Source organism: Equus asinus, chromosome 28 (assembly GCF_041296235.1).
Source record: "Equus asinus isolate D_3611 breed Donkey chromosome 28, EquAss-T2T_v2, whole genome shotgun sequence".
NCBI lineage: Eukaryota > Metazoa > Chordata > Mammalia > Perissodactyla > Equidae > Equus > Equus asinus.
In genome coordinates this window covers 17,848,536-17,862,735 of record NC_091817.1, presented here as the reverse complement: position 1 = coordinate 17,862,735, position 14,200 = coordinate 17,848,536, and the positions used below count along the sequence as shown (strand labels likewise).

The following is a 14,200-nucleotide window of genomic DNA, read 5'->3' as shown; positions in this document are numbered from 1 at the left end:
TTAAACTGAAAATATCAGCATGAAATTATGATGTATTTTTATCTTCCTAAAAAATACTATTTCCACTTAGAAGGTCTAGAAGCAATCACACAGTAGCAGTAAGCACTCCAAAATTTAATTTCCCACCAAAGAAATCAGTGCTTCTTGAAAAAACTGATGTCAGGTTTTAAAGAGTAAAAGTACAAGATGAGTGTTGGACACGGCCTTGTGCCTGGAAGCTATCAGAACTGCTGGGTCCACGTCAAAGGGAGACAGGAGCCAAGCTGAACAGACTCCTAGCTAAGGATGGGACAACTTTTGCATCAAAAAGAATGACTACAATGGAATGAAACACAAATCTATAAAAACCCCTGAGTTATAATGATACTTCAAAAAAAACCACTTCACTGGTCACTTAGAGACTGGCTGGGGCACCAACTAATTATTCCAGAAAAAAGGGTGGGGGGAGAATCATACATTTATCTTGTCTTTTTTTGAATGAACTTTATTTCAAAATTACCAAATAATCAAAGACAGAAAGTTCTTATTTATAGAAGAAGCATAGCTAACAAATGTAAAAGGAATGACACAATTAGGATATCTCCATTTTGTAATGAAATGATGCATCTAGACCACAGCAATCACTGGGAGCTACAACCACTAAGTGAGCACGCTGATTAACCTTAACGTCAGTATCTTACGACATTATGTGATTTGTGATATAAAAGTAGGAACAACACCATGAATTGTTTTTGCCAAAAAAATCTGATCCGGAATCTAATTCAGGCTCTAGACCCAGCTCCTAGTTTACAGGAAACATGGGAGATAGAGGGACATACTGAACAATACCACTGCAGTAAACCAGCCGAATCTGAGAATGCAGAAGATGCTACAGCACAAGCGACAGCGTCCACAACGGATGAATAGCATGGGGAAGGGGGCTGGGCAGGGGAAAGGTTACAGATTAGGAGACCCAAGAATCCAGGAATACATTAAAAACCTCTGAGTTGCATACTTTAAACGGGTGAATTGTATGGTATGTAAATTAAATCTCACTAAAGCTGTTAAAAGCAACGAGTGGGATTCTGATTTAAACAAAGCAACTGAAAAAGACATTTCTAAGGCAATCAGGAAAACTGAACTCAGGCGGCATATCAAATGATAAATTAAGAAACGTCTGGGGGCTGGCCCAGTGGTGTAGCAGTTAACTTTGCCCGTCTGCTTTGGTGGCCCAGGGTTTGCAGGTTCAGATCCCGGGCGCAGACCCAGCACCGCTCATCAGGCCACGCTGTGGCAGTGTCCCACATGAAACAGAGGAAGACTGGCATAGATGTTAGCTCAGCAGGAATCTTTCTGAAGTAAAAAGAGGAAGATTGGCAACAGATGCTAGCTCAGGGCCAATCTTCCTCACACACACACAAAACCAAAAGAAATGTCTGTTAATTTGGGGGTTAGGGGTAATGGTATTGTGGTTAAGTTCTCTAAAAGTTCATTTTCTTTCTTGTTTTAAAGATTGTTTTCCTTCTTCTTCTCCCCAAAGCTCCCCAGTACATAGTTGTATATTCTAGTTGTGAGTGCCTCTGTTTGTGCTATGCTATGTGAGATGCCGCCTCAGTGTGGCCTGACGAACAGTGCCATGTCCATGACTGGGATCTGAACCAGCGAAACTCTAGGCTGCCAAAGCCTAGTGTGCGAACTTAACCACTTGGCCACGGGGCCGGCCCCTAAAAGTTCATTTTCTGTCACAGACACATAATGAAGCGCATAATAAAATATTTACGGGTGAAATAATATGACTTGCTTTAAACAACTCCAGGAAGCAAAACCCAAAAATATAGGGGAGATGAATGAAACAAGAATGACAGGATGTTGAGAATCTGTTGACAGCTGGTGATAGAGCCTGCAGGTTCGTTATACTATTATTTGCTTTTTGGAATGTTAGAAAATTTCCTTAATTAAAAAAAATAAAAGTGATAAGGCACCTATCACAGAGATGCAAATGGATCACTGTGGAGGATCAGGAGGGCACGCTTGAAAATTTCTGTAATATAATGTTAAAAAAAGGGGGCCAGCCCCTTGGCATAGAGGTTGAGTTTGGCATGCTCAGCTTTGGGGGCCCAGGTTCACAGGTTCAGATTCCAGGCTCAGATCTACACTACTTGTCAGCCGTGCTGTGGCGGCAACCGACACACAAAATAGAGGAAGACTGGCACAGATGTTAGCTCAGGGCAAATCTTCTTCAGAAAAAAAAAAAGTTAAAAAAATGACAAATGACATTCAGTAAAAATATTTACAACACATGTCAAATAAGTTAGATCAATAAAAATCTTCTATATGTATGTTGGTGGTGGTGGTGGGGAGAAGGAGAAGATCTTACTTTTTATTTAAAGCATTTTTATTTTCTTTTTACAAGGATTAATTGTACAAATGTAAATCCTTGTAAACCATAAAAATCATGCGGGGCCGGCTCCATGGCCGAGTGGTTAAGTTCATGTGCTCCGCTGCGGCCGCCCAGGGTTCGGGTCCTGGGCGCAGACATGGTACCGCTTGTCAGGCCACATTGAGGCAGCGTCCCACATCCCACAACTAGAAGGACGTGCAACTAGGATATGCAACTGTGTACAGGGGGGGTTTGGGGAGATAAAGCAGAAAAAAAAAAAAATTGGCAGCAGTTGTTAGCCCAGGTGCCAATCTTTGAAAAAAACAGGAAGATTGGCAACAGTTGGTAGCCCAGGTGCCAATCTTTAGGGAAAAAAAAGAATTCTTATATAACAAAGTTGAAGCAGATGAAATTCAAAGGGAAAAAAGAAAAAAAAAATAAATAAATAAAAATCATGCATTACTCTGATAACAGACACAAATACATAAAAAAAGTTAAGTAATGAATTTTGCCTCCATAATACATAATCTTTGCTAGTTTCACATAAACATTTAAAAATCTTACCTGAGAAATGTTCTTGGAGGCCATTGTTTGCAAAAGGGCCCTCAAGGCACTACTTATGGCTTCTAGAAAGTCAACATGCTTAGCAAAATCTAAAACACAAGAATGAAATATAAATTTGTCTTTCTCCAAGACATTCTATAGAAAAAGAATCAAAACAAAGCATGTCAAATGTTAATACATGCTATAATTATAAAAACACTTGATATTTAAGCCAAAACTTCTAGTAAACAGCCCCGTGGGAACCATATACTTGCATTTGAAGGACGACTACCATTAAAATAACCATGACAGGGAGTGTTCTTCAGACAGTTCTTGGCTTCCAGACACTGGATTCTCATTTGACTCACCCTTTAGCATGTGACACACCTGAGCCAGCTTTTGCAGACTGAATTCAGCTTTTCAGAGATCACCATCACAGTGCTGGGCAGACCTAGAGTAGAGTCACCACGCGAGCAAGAGTGCTTCCTCGCCAGCCTGACCCACTGCCTAGCCAAGAGCTGTTGCTTGTGCAGTGGCCTGGCACTGGTTTTCAGTGATTTCTAATGTTTTCACTGATCTGACTTCCCCTTCTCTCCCCTGCCCATTTTACTCTTTTCTCACGGTCTCTTTTTCCCACGTGGGACAAACAGAACAAGAACAATAGACAGTTATGCTAACACCGTCACACAGAAGGGTGAGCGAGCCGGGGTGCGCTGGCTCCCTAACCCTTTGGTGGAAAGGAAAAGTGACTGACTTGGCGTGGTAGATTTCATTTTACATAAATAGCCACAACAGTATTTCCAGTTCTGCATGATCTTCCAGAACCCTGCCCCTGCCATAAAGATGTGGAGTCTATTTTCCCTCCCCTTGAATCTAGGTGGCACTTTGTGACCTCTTCAACCAACAGAACACATTAAAGTGACAGGCCAGGTCACAAAAGGCAGCACGACTTCCACTGGCTCACGTGTGTGCCCTCTCTTCTCTCGACTCTTGCCCTGGGACTCAGCCCCCATGTGAGGAAGCCCGGGTCACATGAAGAGGTTACTTGTGGGTGTTCTGGCTGACAGCCCCAGGACCAACTGTCAGACACGTGCGGGAACAAGACTGCAGATGATGCTAACTCCTAGTTTTCCAGCAGAGGCCCTAAGCTAGGGTTTCTCAACCTCAGCACACTGACATTTTGGACCAGATCGTTCTTTGATGTGTGTATAGGTTCTCCTATGCACTGTAGGATGTTTAGCAACATCCCAGGCCTCTACCCTCTAGATATCAGCAGCAACCCCAAGTTGTAACAACAAAAAATGCCTCCAGACACTGCCAAATGTTCCTGGGGGGCAAAACTGCTCCCAGTTGAGAACCATAAGCCTAGACATTGTGAGTACAGACAAACCATCTCGGTTGTGCCCTGTCTAAATTCCTGACCTATAGAAGCCATGAGAAACAGCCTGTGATTATTGCTGTTTTAAGCTGCAAAGTTTTGGGGTGATTTTTTATGAAGCAATAGATACCTCGGCTTTCTGCCCTGTGGTGCCCGGGACCCTATAAAGATTCTGACGCCCCTTTTTAGGCTGTCTGCATGAAAGCAGGGACAGCTTCTGCACAAATTTGATTCAAAGCTTACCATATTTTTGGCTCTCTCATTTTCAGCTCTGCATTACATAGAGCTGTGAGGCTTTCCCTAAGTATCACAGAACAGACAATGCGAGAGTTTTAGGGTCAGACAGACTGGGACGGATCCTGCCTTTGACAGGATGTAACCTCTCACTTCGTTTTGGTATCTGCTCAAATGTTACCTCCTCAGAGAGGACTTTCCACACAAACTGCCTAATGCAGCACCTCACACCATTCAGCTTCTATGTTTTTCTTCATAGCTGAAATTACATCAAAATTTTATTTACACGAGAATGCAAGCTCCATGAGCATAGTGGCCTTGCCCATCTTGTTCACATCTGTATCCCTCGGACCTCGAACAGCACATGGCATCAAGGAAGTGTTCAATAAATAACACATTAAAAGAATGAATGACCTTCAAGAAGTTTCTCAAGCTCCCTAAGTCTCAGCTTCCTCATCAGGAAGATGAGGTCAGAGCGCCGAGGTCATACAGCCTCGTACCCAACAGGCACTCAAAAACTGGTATCAAGTCGTTACCATCAAACTTCAAAAGTCACCACGCTGGTTCTGAAATGTACGTTGTATTTCTATTTGATTAAAGTTGTAAGTGTGGCCCTAGAAATTCATACTACACATAAAACGAGTCATGTTGTGAAGAACTCAATACAAACTAGAACATATCTCAGAATCAATTTTTTTCTGTCCTCCATTCTCAGGAAAATAAGCATTACCTTAGATTCAAAACTCTAATCTAAACAACACAACTGTTTTACATTATGTGTAATTCATACTCTGCCTGAATTAAGAAAAATATGTTGGCAATTTCTACTTAATTCACATTTCTGGTCATTTATCCAAATTGGGGAACGGAATTTCACATCATTCTGCCTTTCTGACAAATTCTCAGTAAAGGTCAACACAAGTGGTATTGTTAAAGAATATAAGTAAATGTCAAACGTGGTAACACGAAAAAGTAGAGACATTTAGCTTCATCCTACCCGCCAGATTCCCAGTAAGAGTTCACATATGTAGAATCCATAGGATAGGATTACCTCATTTAATAAATCCCAAATGTTTAGAAGGACTATACTGGAATATCATCTCCAAATATACGTGATTATCCTTTATCAAACAGTTCATTCAGATAAGAAGAGATTATGTCAAGAATAGCCCTGCAATTGGAATTTACTTTAAAATCAAAGTGTTTAATTCTATTTTCCCACAATTCAGAAACTTTCCATTATTTCCCCAGGGCTCAGCTTGGTACGCTCTTCCTGTGATCCTTCCGGGTGATAAACGAGCAAGCATCAATGACCACAAAAAGGAGCTGAACTGGGAGAAACACACCGAAGTGCTTCTGTAGGGCAGAGGTACAGAATACGTGCATTTATTCCAAGTGAAATAAACCCTCCACGCTGCCTGGGGATGGGGCTTATGGTAGCTTGATCAGATTTTCACTGAGAAAAGGCCCAGAGGAAAGAGAGGGCAGACTGTGGAACCAGAGCAGACGCGGTTCCCTCAGCTTAGACAGAGCTTGAAAGCAGCAAGAGGTAGGGTAGGTCCTGCTCGCGTGGAGCCTAGCAGTGTGCTACCACTCCCTGCAGGGAACCCATGGGAATGGGTGGATGGGAGTGGGCATGAGGAACAGCCATCCATCCCCTCCCCACCCCATGGAACATCCTGCTGGGCTAACGGGAGCTAGAATGCCAGCAAAAGTCAGATAAAACTACCCTCTTCCTGCCATACCATCCAGATTACGTCCAGGTTTATAAGGCCGGGAGAGAAATACAAAGCCACAGTCATAATCTGGCCAGCTCACACTGACAAGTGCCTGTGTACTCCAGAGCTGGCCCAGTCCTGGTTTGGAATGGGAATGGGGCTAGCACTGTGCATATCCTGTCTATATCCTGTCTTTGGTACTGCGGGGCATGGCTTCACAAGATTATGCCAGCTAAAGAATGCACAGCTCGAGACCACCTGAAGACTCCACATTAACTGACAAACGTTGAAAAGTCAGTAGAGACAGAACAATAACTATATATGCGTTTCTGGATGTTCATTTACTTAATTTAAAAAAAACTAACCTAGAACTTCTAAAACATATGCCATTAAACACATAGCACCTCTTATGAACTGGACAGAGTGCAAAATAGATGTCTCTAGAACTGGGGAATATTCTTGAATGAATGCTTACACAGACACTTGTATTTTGTCAAAATTGACCATGTTTTGATCTCTTAAGACTTTCAACTGTTGGACATAATGTCGTGTCTGAGAAGGGGAAATGTTAAACAGTTTACAATGAAACATATGAACGATACACTGAAGGTGACACAGTGGAGTTAGATCTTATTTGGTGGTTAGATTCTAACCTTAGTGCAAAAAGCAGGTATTATACACCTTCAAGTTTACCCTCAAAAAACCCCTAAAGACATGTGAACCTGAGGAGCCGAGCGAGCAGCAGATTCACACTCCCATGTTACTCTCACCCCAGACATGCACGCTGGGTAGAGTGACGTGGACAATTTTCCTTTAATGCATAAAAGACTACCTTTCTTCTGTTTCAGTGTCTATCTGTTTTGTTCATTTGGTGTGAGCTCCCAGTTCAACGTAGCTAAGCCAAAGGAGATTCCACTACAACGAACTATGAAAATCTGTTAGAAGAGCATGCGTTAAACCTTGTACAGGCAAGTCATTTGAAAAAAATAATTAACCACATACAATACGTCTCTCGGTTTTTATGGACAAATGAAATTAATCCACATCAGAGACCTGCAGTTTGGAGATTCAGCTCCTAGCATGTGAAGGTGTTTGAAGAAAGATATGTGTTAGGAAAAAGCAGAGTGCAGAACTGTGTGTATGGTATTCCACCATATGCCTTAAAACACACATACACACTTTTATACTGAGAATTTGGAAGAATACACAAGAAACTGCTGACAGGGACTGGCTCTGGGAGAGGACCTGGATGGTGTGAAACAAAGAAGGGAGGCTTTCTACTTTATGATCTCAATAACTCTTGAATTCTGTAATACATGTATGCATTACCCAATCAAATGGTTTTATATTTTAGAAAAATTAAAAATAGAGAATTACCAAAATATCTTAATGAGGCCTATATTTATGATATTTGTGACTCAGCCTTAACTGGCCTGACATAACTAGATGCAAGCAATTTTAATAAAAAAGAAAAATATGACCCATAGACTTGCTTGCACACCTTGTTTCGACTGTACCACTGGCAACTATAAATAAATGACTGCTAGTGTTTGGGAGAGGTTTCTGCAGGTCGGATGGCAAAGTATAACCACAAAGTCCAAATTTTTGTTCCTTCAAACTTCTGCTCAATCCGAGCAGTCTTTCACAACAAGCCCTCAGTATTTACCTGGCTGAGAAAAAAGCAGTTGTGACAGATGTTGGGCAAGGGCCTGAAGGGCTGGGGCTCCTCCCAGATGGTCCACGTCCAGGAGGGACACCAGACTCTGGAGACACACGAGGGCTCTGCACTGTATAGTGTTCATTCTGGAAGGAAGTGAGAGAATGCCGTCTGTCTCCCCACCAGTCACCCAACAGAAGCTGACATAAAAGTTGAACGTAAGCTTCAGGTTCTGACTGGAGTATCTGTAAGCAGGAAGTCTATGGCAGTCAGCAAAGAATCCTAAGGTGAACTGATAACCTACTACGTCAATTGCTTGAGCACTTAAGGCCTCTGAGGGACAATTCATTTATGAATCATAAGGAATCTGCTTTAGAAAAATTTCTACACATGGCATCTTTAAAATTATTTTGCATTGTGAAATATACATGAGTAAAGCTCTCAGTGCAGATACAGAGTTTAACAAACAGTTTATAAAGCAAACACTCATGCATCTGGGTAAGAAATCAACGCTGCCAGCACCCTCACAGCCCCCCATCCCTTCCCTATCACACCCACCTCCCTGACCTCTAAAGGTGACCTCTATATATCTATATATAAATGTAGACATCTAGATCTACAGATCACCAGTATCTGGACTTTCGTGGTAAACATTTCCTTGCTTTTCTTTATAAGTTCACCACCTACGGGTCCCTAAACAAAACAGTTTAGTGTTTGTGAACCTTGTAAACCCTGAATCGCAATGTGTATATTCTTCTGTGCCTTGCTTTCTTGCTCGTTATAAGTTGCATCCATGTTGTGCAGTTCTAGTTCAGATTCCTTTTACTGCTGTATGTATTCTACTGTATGATTATGTCAAAATTTATTTATCCATTCTGCCATTGATGGACACTGAGCTTGTTTCCAGGTTGGGGGACTGTGAACCACACTGCCGTGTACATTCTCATGTTTTACTGCATATGCACATATTTCTCTAGGGAATAGACACAGGATTGGAGCTTTTGAGTCTGGGAGGAAGTCAGCATCTTCTATTTAATGGTCCTCTATTTCATATAATAACATAACGACAAATGGTTTTGAAAATAGAAAAGTTCTTACTTTCTAATCAAAGGTTTCCAAGTGGGGTTCCTAAAACATATGTCAACTGCAACGCTGTTTGGAAAGGCAGTTTTTTCAAAAACCTAGATTTAAAAAAGGCAGTAAAAGCAAAGGTTAAAGAGCAGAGTCATTTACATCCAATCCCTTTATAAGATCCTGACCTAGGACTTCTAAGTGAAATGGTTAGGCTTGACAAAGACACTCTTCAGCCTACTTCCTCTAGAGTGAATTCTGTTTTGTTCCCCAGGTCTTACTGTTCACTACACCTGGAGTGGGAGCCTCTTTTGTATACAAAATGGAGAGCCTTCTCAAGCCTTTCCCACGCTCCATAGTGAGCCTAGACTGAAAACAGGTTACCTTCTTTGGGATGAGGTGGCTGGTGAGAGCAGAGTGAACCTCGTGGGAGAGGCAGAGGGGAGACAGCAGCTGCCCGCCACCCTCACTGCAGGAATCCTCCATAAACGCATCGCTTTCGTCGCTGCTAGACAGCTCTTCCCATTCATCGTCGGAAGCATCTGGGGAGAGTGCAAATCACACACAACTTTCAGAATATTTAAGAAAATCCTCTTGGAAGCGGCCTTCTCAGTGCAGGGGGAGAAGGTCGAAATGTGAACAGTAACCAACCTTCATTGCAGCACATGTTGACAATAAGTTCCAGAGCGGTCTGCTGAGCTGTCAGCAACGCCATGGTCTCTCTCAGCTCCTTGTCAGTGGGCTAAAAGAAAGCAAACAACCAACTCTCAAACATTTGGGAAAATACTTTTGTGTGCATTTCCTTAGTTAAGGCCTACTAGATGATTTCTGCATGTGGAATGCAGCAGGTGGGGGGTGGGCAGGAGAAGAGCAGTGGTGAAGTGCTGGAAGCAGGAACAGGCACTCTGATTCCTTGGTGCTGAGGAGCACACGCGCCACTGTTGCCTGGGCCTCCATCCATCTGCATGGTCACTCGAAGTGTCGCTTAGTTAGTTGTGGAGGACAGATAAATATTCAGGAATTCTGAACTGAATTCACCCTGAAACTTAACCTAGTGTGTTAAGAAGGAGCTCAGCACACTAAGGTTACAACGAGAGTTCACTTCAGACAGCAGGCACTTTACACAACAAACCTCTTAGACGCTCAGACGTCTTTCTGGAAAAGAGTGCATTAACAAGAACTACTAACAAGCCCTTAAACGACCAACAGAGCTTGGCTAAGGAGAAGAGCTTGCTTCCTGCTTTCTTTGAAGACCACCATAAAGCATTTCTTTAAGACTGAAGAACGAGGGGGACTTTTTCCTCTGGAAATAAATAACATGAACTTATCAATTACCATTCTTAAAATGGGCTGTGTAAATTTACATGACTTTAATTCTCAAGTCTCCTATGAAAAATGAAGTAGCTACATTTTATCGTTTGAATATTTCCTAACTTCAACAGTTTTCTAATTGTCTTTTTAACAGCCACACAATATTCCACTAAATCGATGCACTATAATTTATTAACATTCCACCAGTGTGGACTATTTCAGATTATGTGGATATCTTATATCCTCAGAAATACTGGGTCAAAGGTTAAAAATACATCTTTAGCTCCTGTGACATATTCCCACTTTTTTCCCAGAATGTTCAGACTCATTTATAATTCTCCAGCAACTTCTTTGTGCAGCAATTTTAATCCATGTTCAAAAAAAAAAAAAAGCAGCAAATTGCTAGTTCAATAGATGTAGCTCAGGAATCCCTGTACTTGTGTTCCTCTTACTGCTGGCAAGACTGTATATCAAAATTATTCCTATTTGCCTTGTGTGTGATGCTCAACTACATAGACATTGATTAGAGCAGACTCACAGCTAAATAAGACATGCTGCTGCTGGGCGCTCGACCAGTTCAAACGTACAATCTGCCTTAGAGGAACTCTGAATTAAGCTCCACTTCTTTATATAACTCTCCTGCTCAGAACATTTTCCTGCTGCTTATTGTTATCAATCTGACATAAAGAACCAATCTAGATGAAATGTTACGACATCTGAGATTTGCTTCAAAATATTCAGTAGCGAGAGGGGAGAGTGGGTGGGGAAACAGATGAAATAAAACAGACTATGATTTGATAACTGATAACTGTGGAAGCTGGGAGGGGAGTACTCTGCTTTTGCGTATATTAAAACAACAACTTGGGTTGGTTCTTTCTTTACATTATTTGTGACTACAGCTTCTTGAGTTAAATGATGCCATTAAGGATTTGGACTCCAAAGGACTCCTGCACAAGCCACGGGGCAGTGTGAAAGCCGGGAGCCGACGGACTGTAAATCTGCATTCCTGGCACGCATCAGCACGATGCCTAGCCCCCAGCTGGCACTTCAACATCGGCCCACTGACCAGCATGTCAATCATCCAGGCTACTCAGTTCTGTTAACAGCCTTTAAAAAGCAAGCTTTTGTTAGGAGAAAACACTGCACTGTATAGCACCAAAATTCTATTTTAAAATAATACTTAGGGAAGTCTCTCTTAAATTGCAGTTAAATTACCAGTACTTTTTAAACAGTGGCACTTAATCTTGGTAGACGAGGATCTCAATCCCCACTTACTCCCTCCAGGAGCCCCTTGGAAGCCAGGCTGGAGTTGGGGAAAATCCTCAGAGTGCCCTGCGCCCACTCCCAGCAGGGCGCCAGTTACTCCAGAGTTCCTGACAGCCCGACTCACTTCCACCTCCTCTCTGACAGGAATCCTGGTGGTGAGACATGGCACGTGTGCCCAGTCATGACGAGGTCAGTGCACTGCCGACAGCTGCACAGGTGCCCCAAGCCCTGATTTGGGATACTTGCCGTTGCACGTGTGGCTAAAGCTGTGTCCATCTCAGACCTACAGCTCACCCTTGCAGTGATGACCAAGGAGACGCTGCTAGGTGCTTTACAGCACCCCTTTGGGAGGACGAGGCGCACAGCTAGGCCTCTGTCTACCCTCCTGTACTGACTCTAAATTCTACTCAACACTAACGCAGATGCACAGGTGAGACAAGGAGTAAATCTGGGGTTCAGATACGTACCCCCTGCACCGAAAGGGGGTCTGTGATTTTTAAGCCACTTTATGATGTGCACGCAGCTCAAGGGCAGGACAGCCCCTCATTCGGTGCCACCCAGCACACAGCACGAGGCTTTGCACCTGACAGCTACTCATGGGGATTGGGAAAGCAGTGCTAACTACGGCATTTCTTTAAAACACCACTAATGCATGCCTTACAAGTCTGTGAATGAGAGAAAATAGTGTACTGATACATTTATTTTCAGGTATATTCCATTCAAAGAATTCTTAATGGGTAAAAACTTATCAAAACTCTAAAACACTGACTTAAGACAATTCTCAGCTTCAGTTCATTTTCTATGAGTCAGGACAGGCCATGTCTGAAATTGCAGAAACTACAAGAGGACGTTAATGGCATTCTTCCAGTTCAGGCTTCATCCTCCTCCTTCAGAATGACTTTAGCAGCTTCCTGGCTGATCTTCCTGCCTCCAGGCCCCCTGAACAGCACTAACCTGCTTTCACCATGCTGTTTCCTACTCTAACTCTAAGACAGCTCGAGTGTTCTGTCCAAAAAGCCTTCCCTGACAGCCTCTTCCTGTGTTTCCCCATCAGGGCTGAGTCAGGAGAACCTCCTCTGTAGGAACCACTCCCTTAGAAACCTGTGCATAGCCCAGCACTGTTCTTAGCACAGGCATTATAATAAATTATAATTATATGTCTGTCCTCTCAAGATGGAAAAGGTCCTGAAGACAGGAAAAACGTCTTAATCATCTTTCCATCATCAGCATCTGGCAGAGGGCCTGGCACAGGGCAGGAGCACAGAAAATGCGCACCTGAATGAACAAAGCCCAACTCTTGGTCCCCCTTCCTTGGGGGAGACGTTTTCCCATGGCATGGCTCCCTCTCTGCTGACTGGCTCAGCTGAAGCGTCTCCTGCCTCCAGACTGTGTACCCTTGCCCTGACATCACACCTACTAGCCCAAGTGTGCCACAATCGCCCAGGCTGCCAAAACGACAAACACCATTAATTCTCACCATCACCCAACTGCCTCTGCTCAGCAGCAGTGGGTAAATGAGAGTCTGGTTTGCTCCTTTGGTAAGGCTACACACTAAAATAAAAGAGGTAAGGATGCAAGGGCCAATGCAAGCAAAGTAAAAATTCCTACAGGAAAATGTGAATAAATTGAGGCTTATATCATCTGTAGCTGCAAGAAGAACTCTCTTCAAAGTATCATCTCTTCTCTAGTTATTCTATAGTTTTAGCCTAATAACAATAAATCTAACAAATTTATCATACTGAACAAAATAATTCTGCAACTTGTCTGGAAAAATGTAGACATAAAACTGAAAGTGCTTCAATATGATACAACTGCTCATACCACACCAAAGAACAGATGAAGTGGGGCTCTCCCGGTGGCACAGCGGTTAAGTTCGCATACTCCGTTTCGACGGCCTGGGGTGTGGACCTATACACCACTTGACCAGCCATGCTGTGGCAGGCGTCCCACATATAAAGTAGAGAAAGATGAGCACGGATGCTGGCTCAGGGCCAGTCTTCCTCAGCAAAAAGAGGAGGATTAGTGGCGGATGTTAGCTCAGGGCTAATCTTCCTCAAATAAAAAAAGAACAGGGGCTGGCCCCGTGGCCAAATGGTTAAGTTTGCACGCTCCACTTCGGCGGCCCAGGGTTTTGCCGGTTCGCTGGAGCACGGATATGGCACTGCTCATCAAGCCAAGCTGAGGCGGCATCCCACATGCCACAACTAGAAGGACCTACAACTAAAAATAAACAACTATGTACCAGGGGGCTTTGGGGAGAAAAAGGAAAAATAAAATCTTAAAAAAAAAAACAAAACAGAAACCATATGTGCATTTAAAAAACCTAAAACCAACAAATAAACTATTTTTAAATTCTAAAAAAAACCCTTCCTTTAGCATGAAAACAATCTGGGAGACAGTGTGCAACTGAGGTGGGTCAGGAAGATGACTGTGGGCTTCTAAAGTGTTGCAAAAGTTTTGGTCTCTCCCAACTCTGAAATCTGTACACAAAAGTTTCATTTTACACAGGAGATTTTCTTCCCCTTTGGGAGTAGATTTCTAATGTTATAGTGAGAGTTAATGGGAAAACATGACTGATTTTTATTGAAATTCACTTTCTAATTAATTTTGCTGTAACATTTTTCTACAAAGCTTAGGACACGTCTTGAAAGAAAACAGCTGTA

General features: G+C 42.7%; 1 protein-coding gene across 5 annotated transcripts in view; it reads right to left on the bottom strand.

Annotated features, from left to right (window-relative positions):
- The window catches only part of HEATR3 (HEAT repeat containing 3), a 47,787-nt gene that overhangs the window by 9,723 nt on the left and 23,864 nt on the right, over positions 1 to 14,200 (bottom strand). For all 5 annotated transcript variants that reach the window (XM_070500742.1, XM_044761814.2, XM_070500744.1 and 2 more), the window contains 5 exons: positions 9,612 to 9,702; positions 9,345 to 9,502; positions 8,988 to 9,070; positions 7,899 to 8,035; positions 2,924 to 3,012 (listed from right to left, as the gene is read on the bottom strand). In XM_070500742.1, coding sequence (XP_070356843.1) covers positions 2,924 to 3,012; positions 7,899 to 8,035; positions 8,988 to 9,070; positions 9,345 to 9,502; positions 9,612 to 9,702 — 558 coding nt within the window. The remainder of the gene's footprint in view (positions 1 to 2,923; positions 3,013 to 7,898; positions 8,036 to 8,987; positions 9,071 to 9,344; positions 9,503 to 9,611; positions 9,703 to 14,200) is intronic.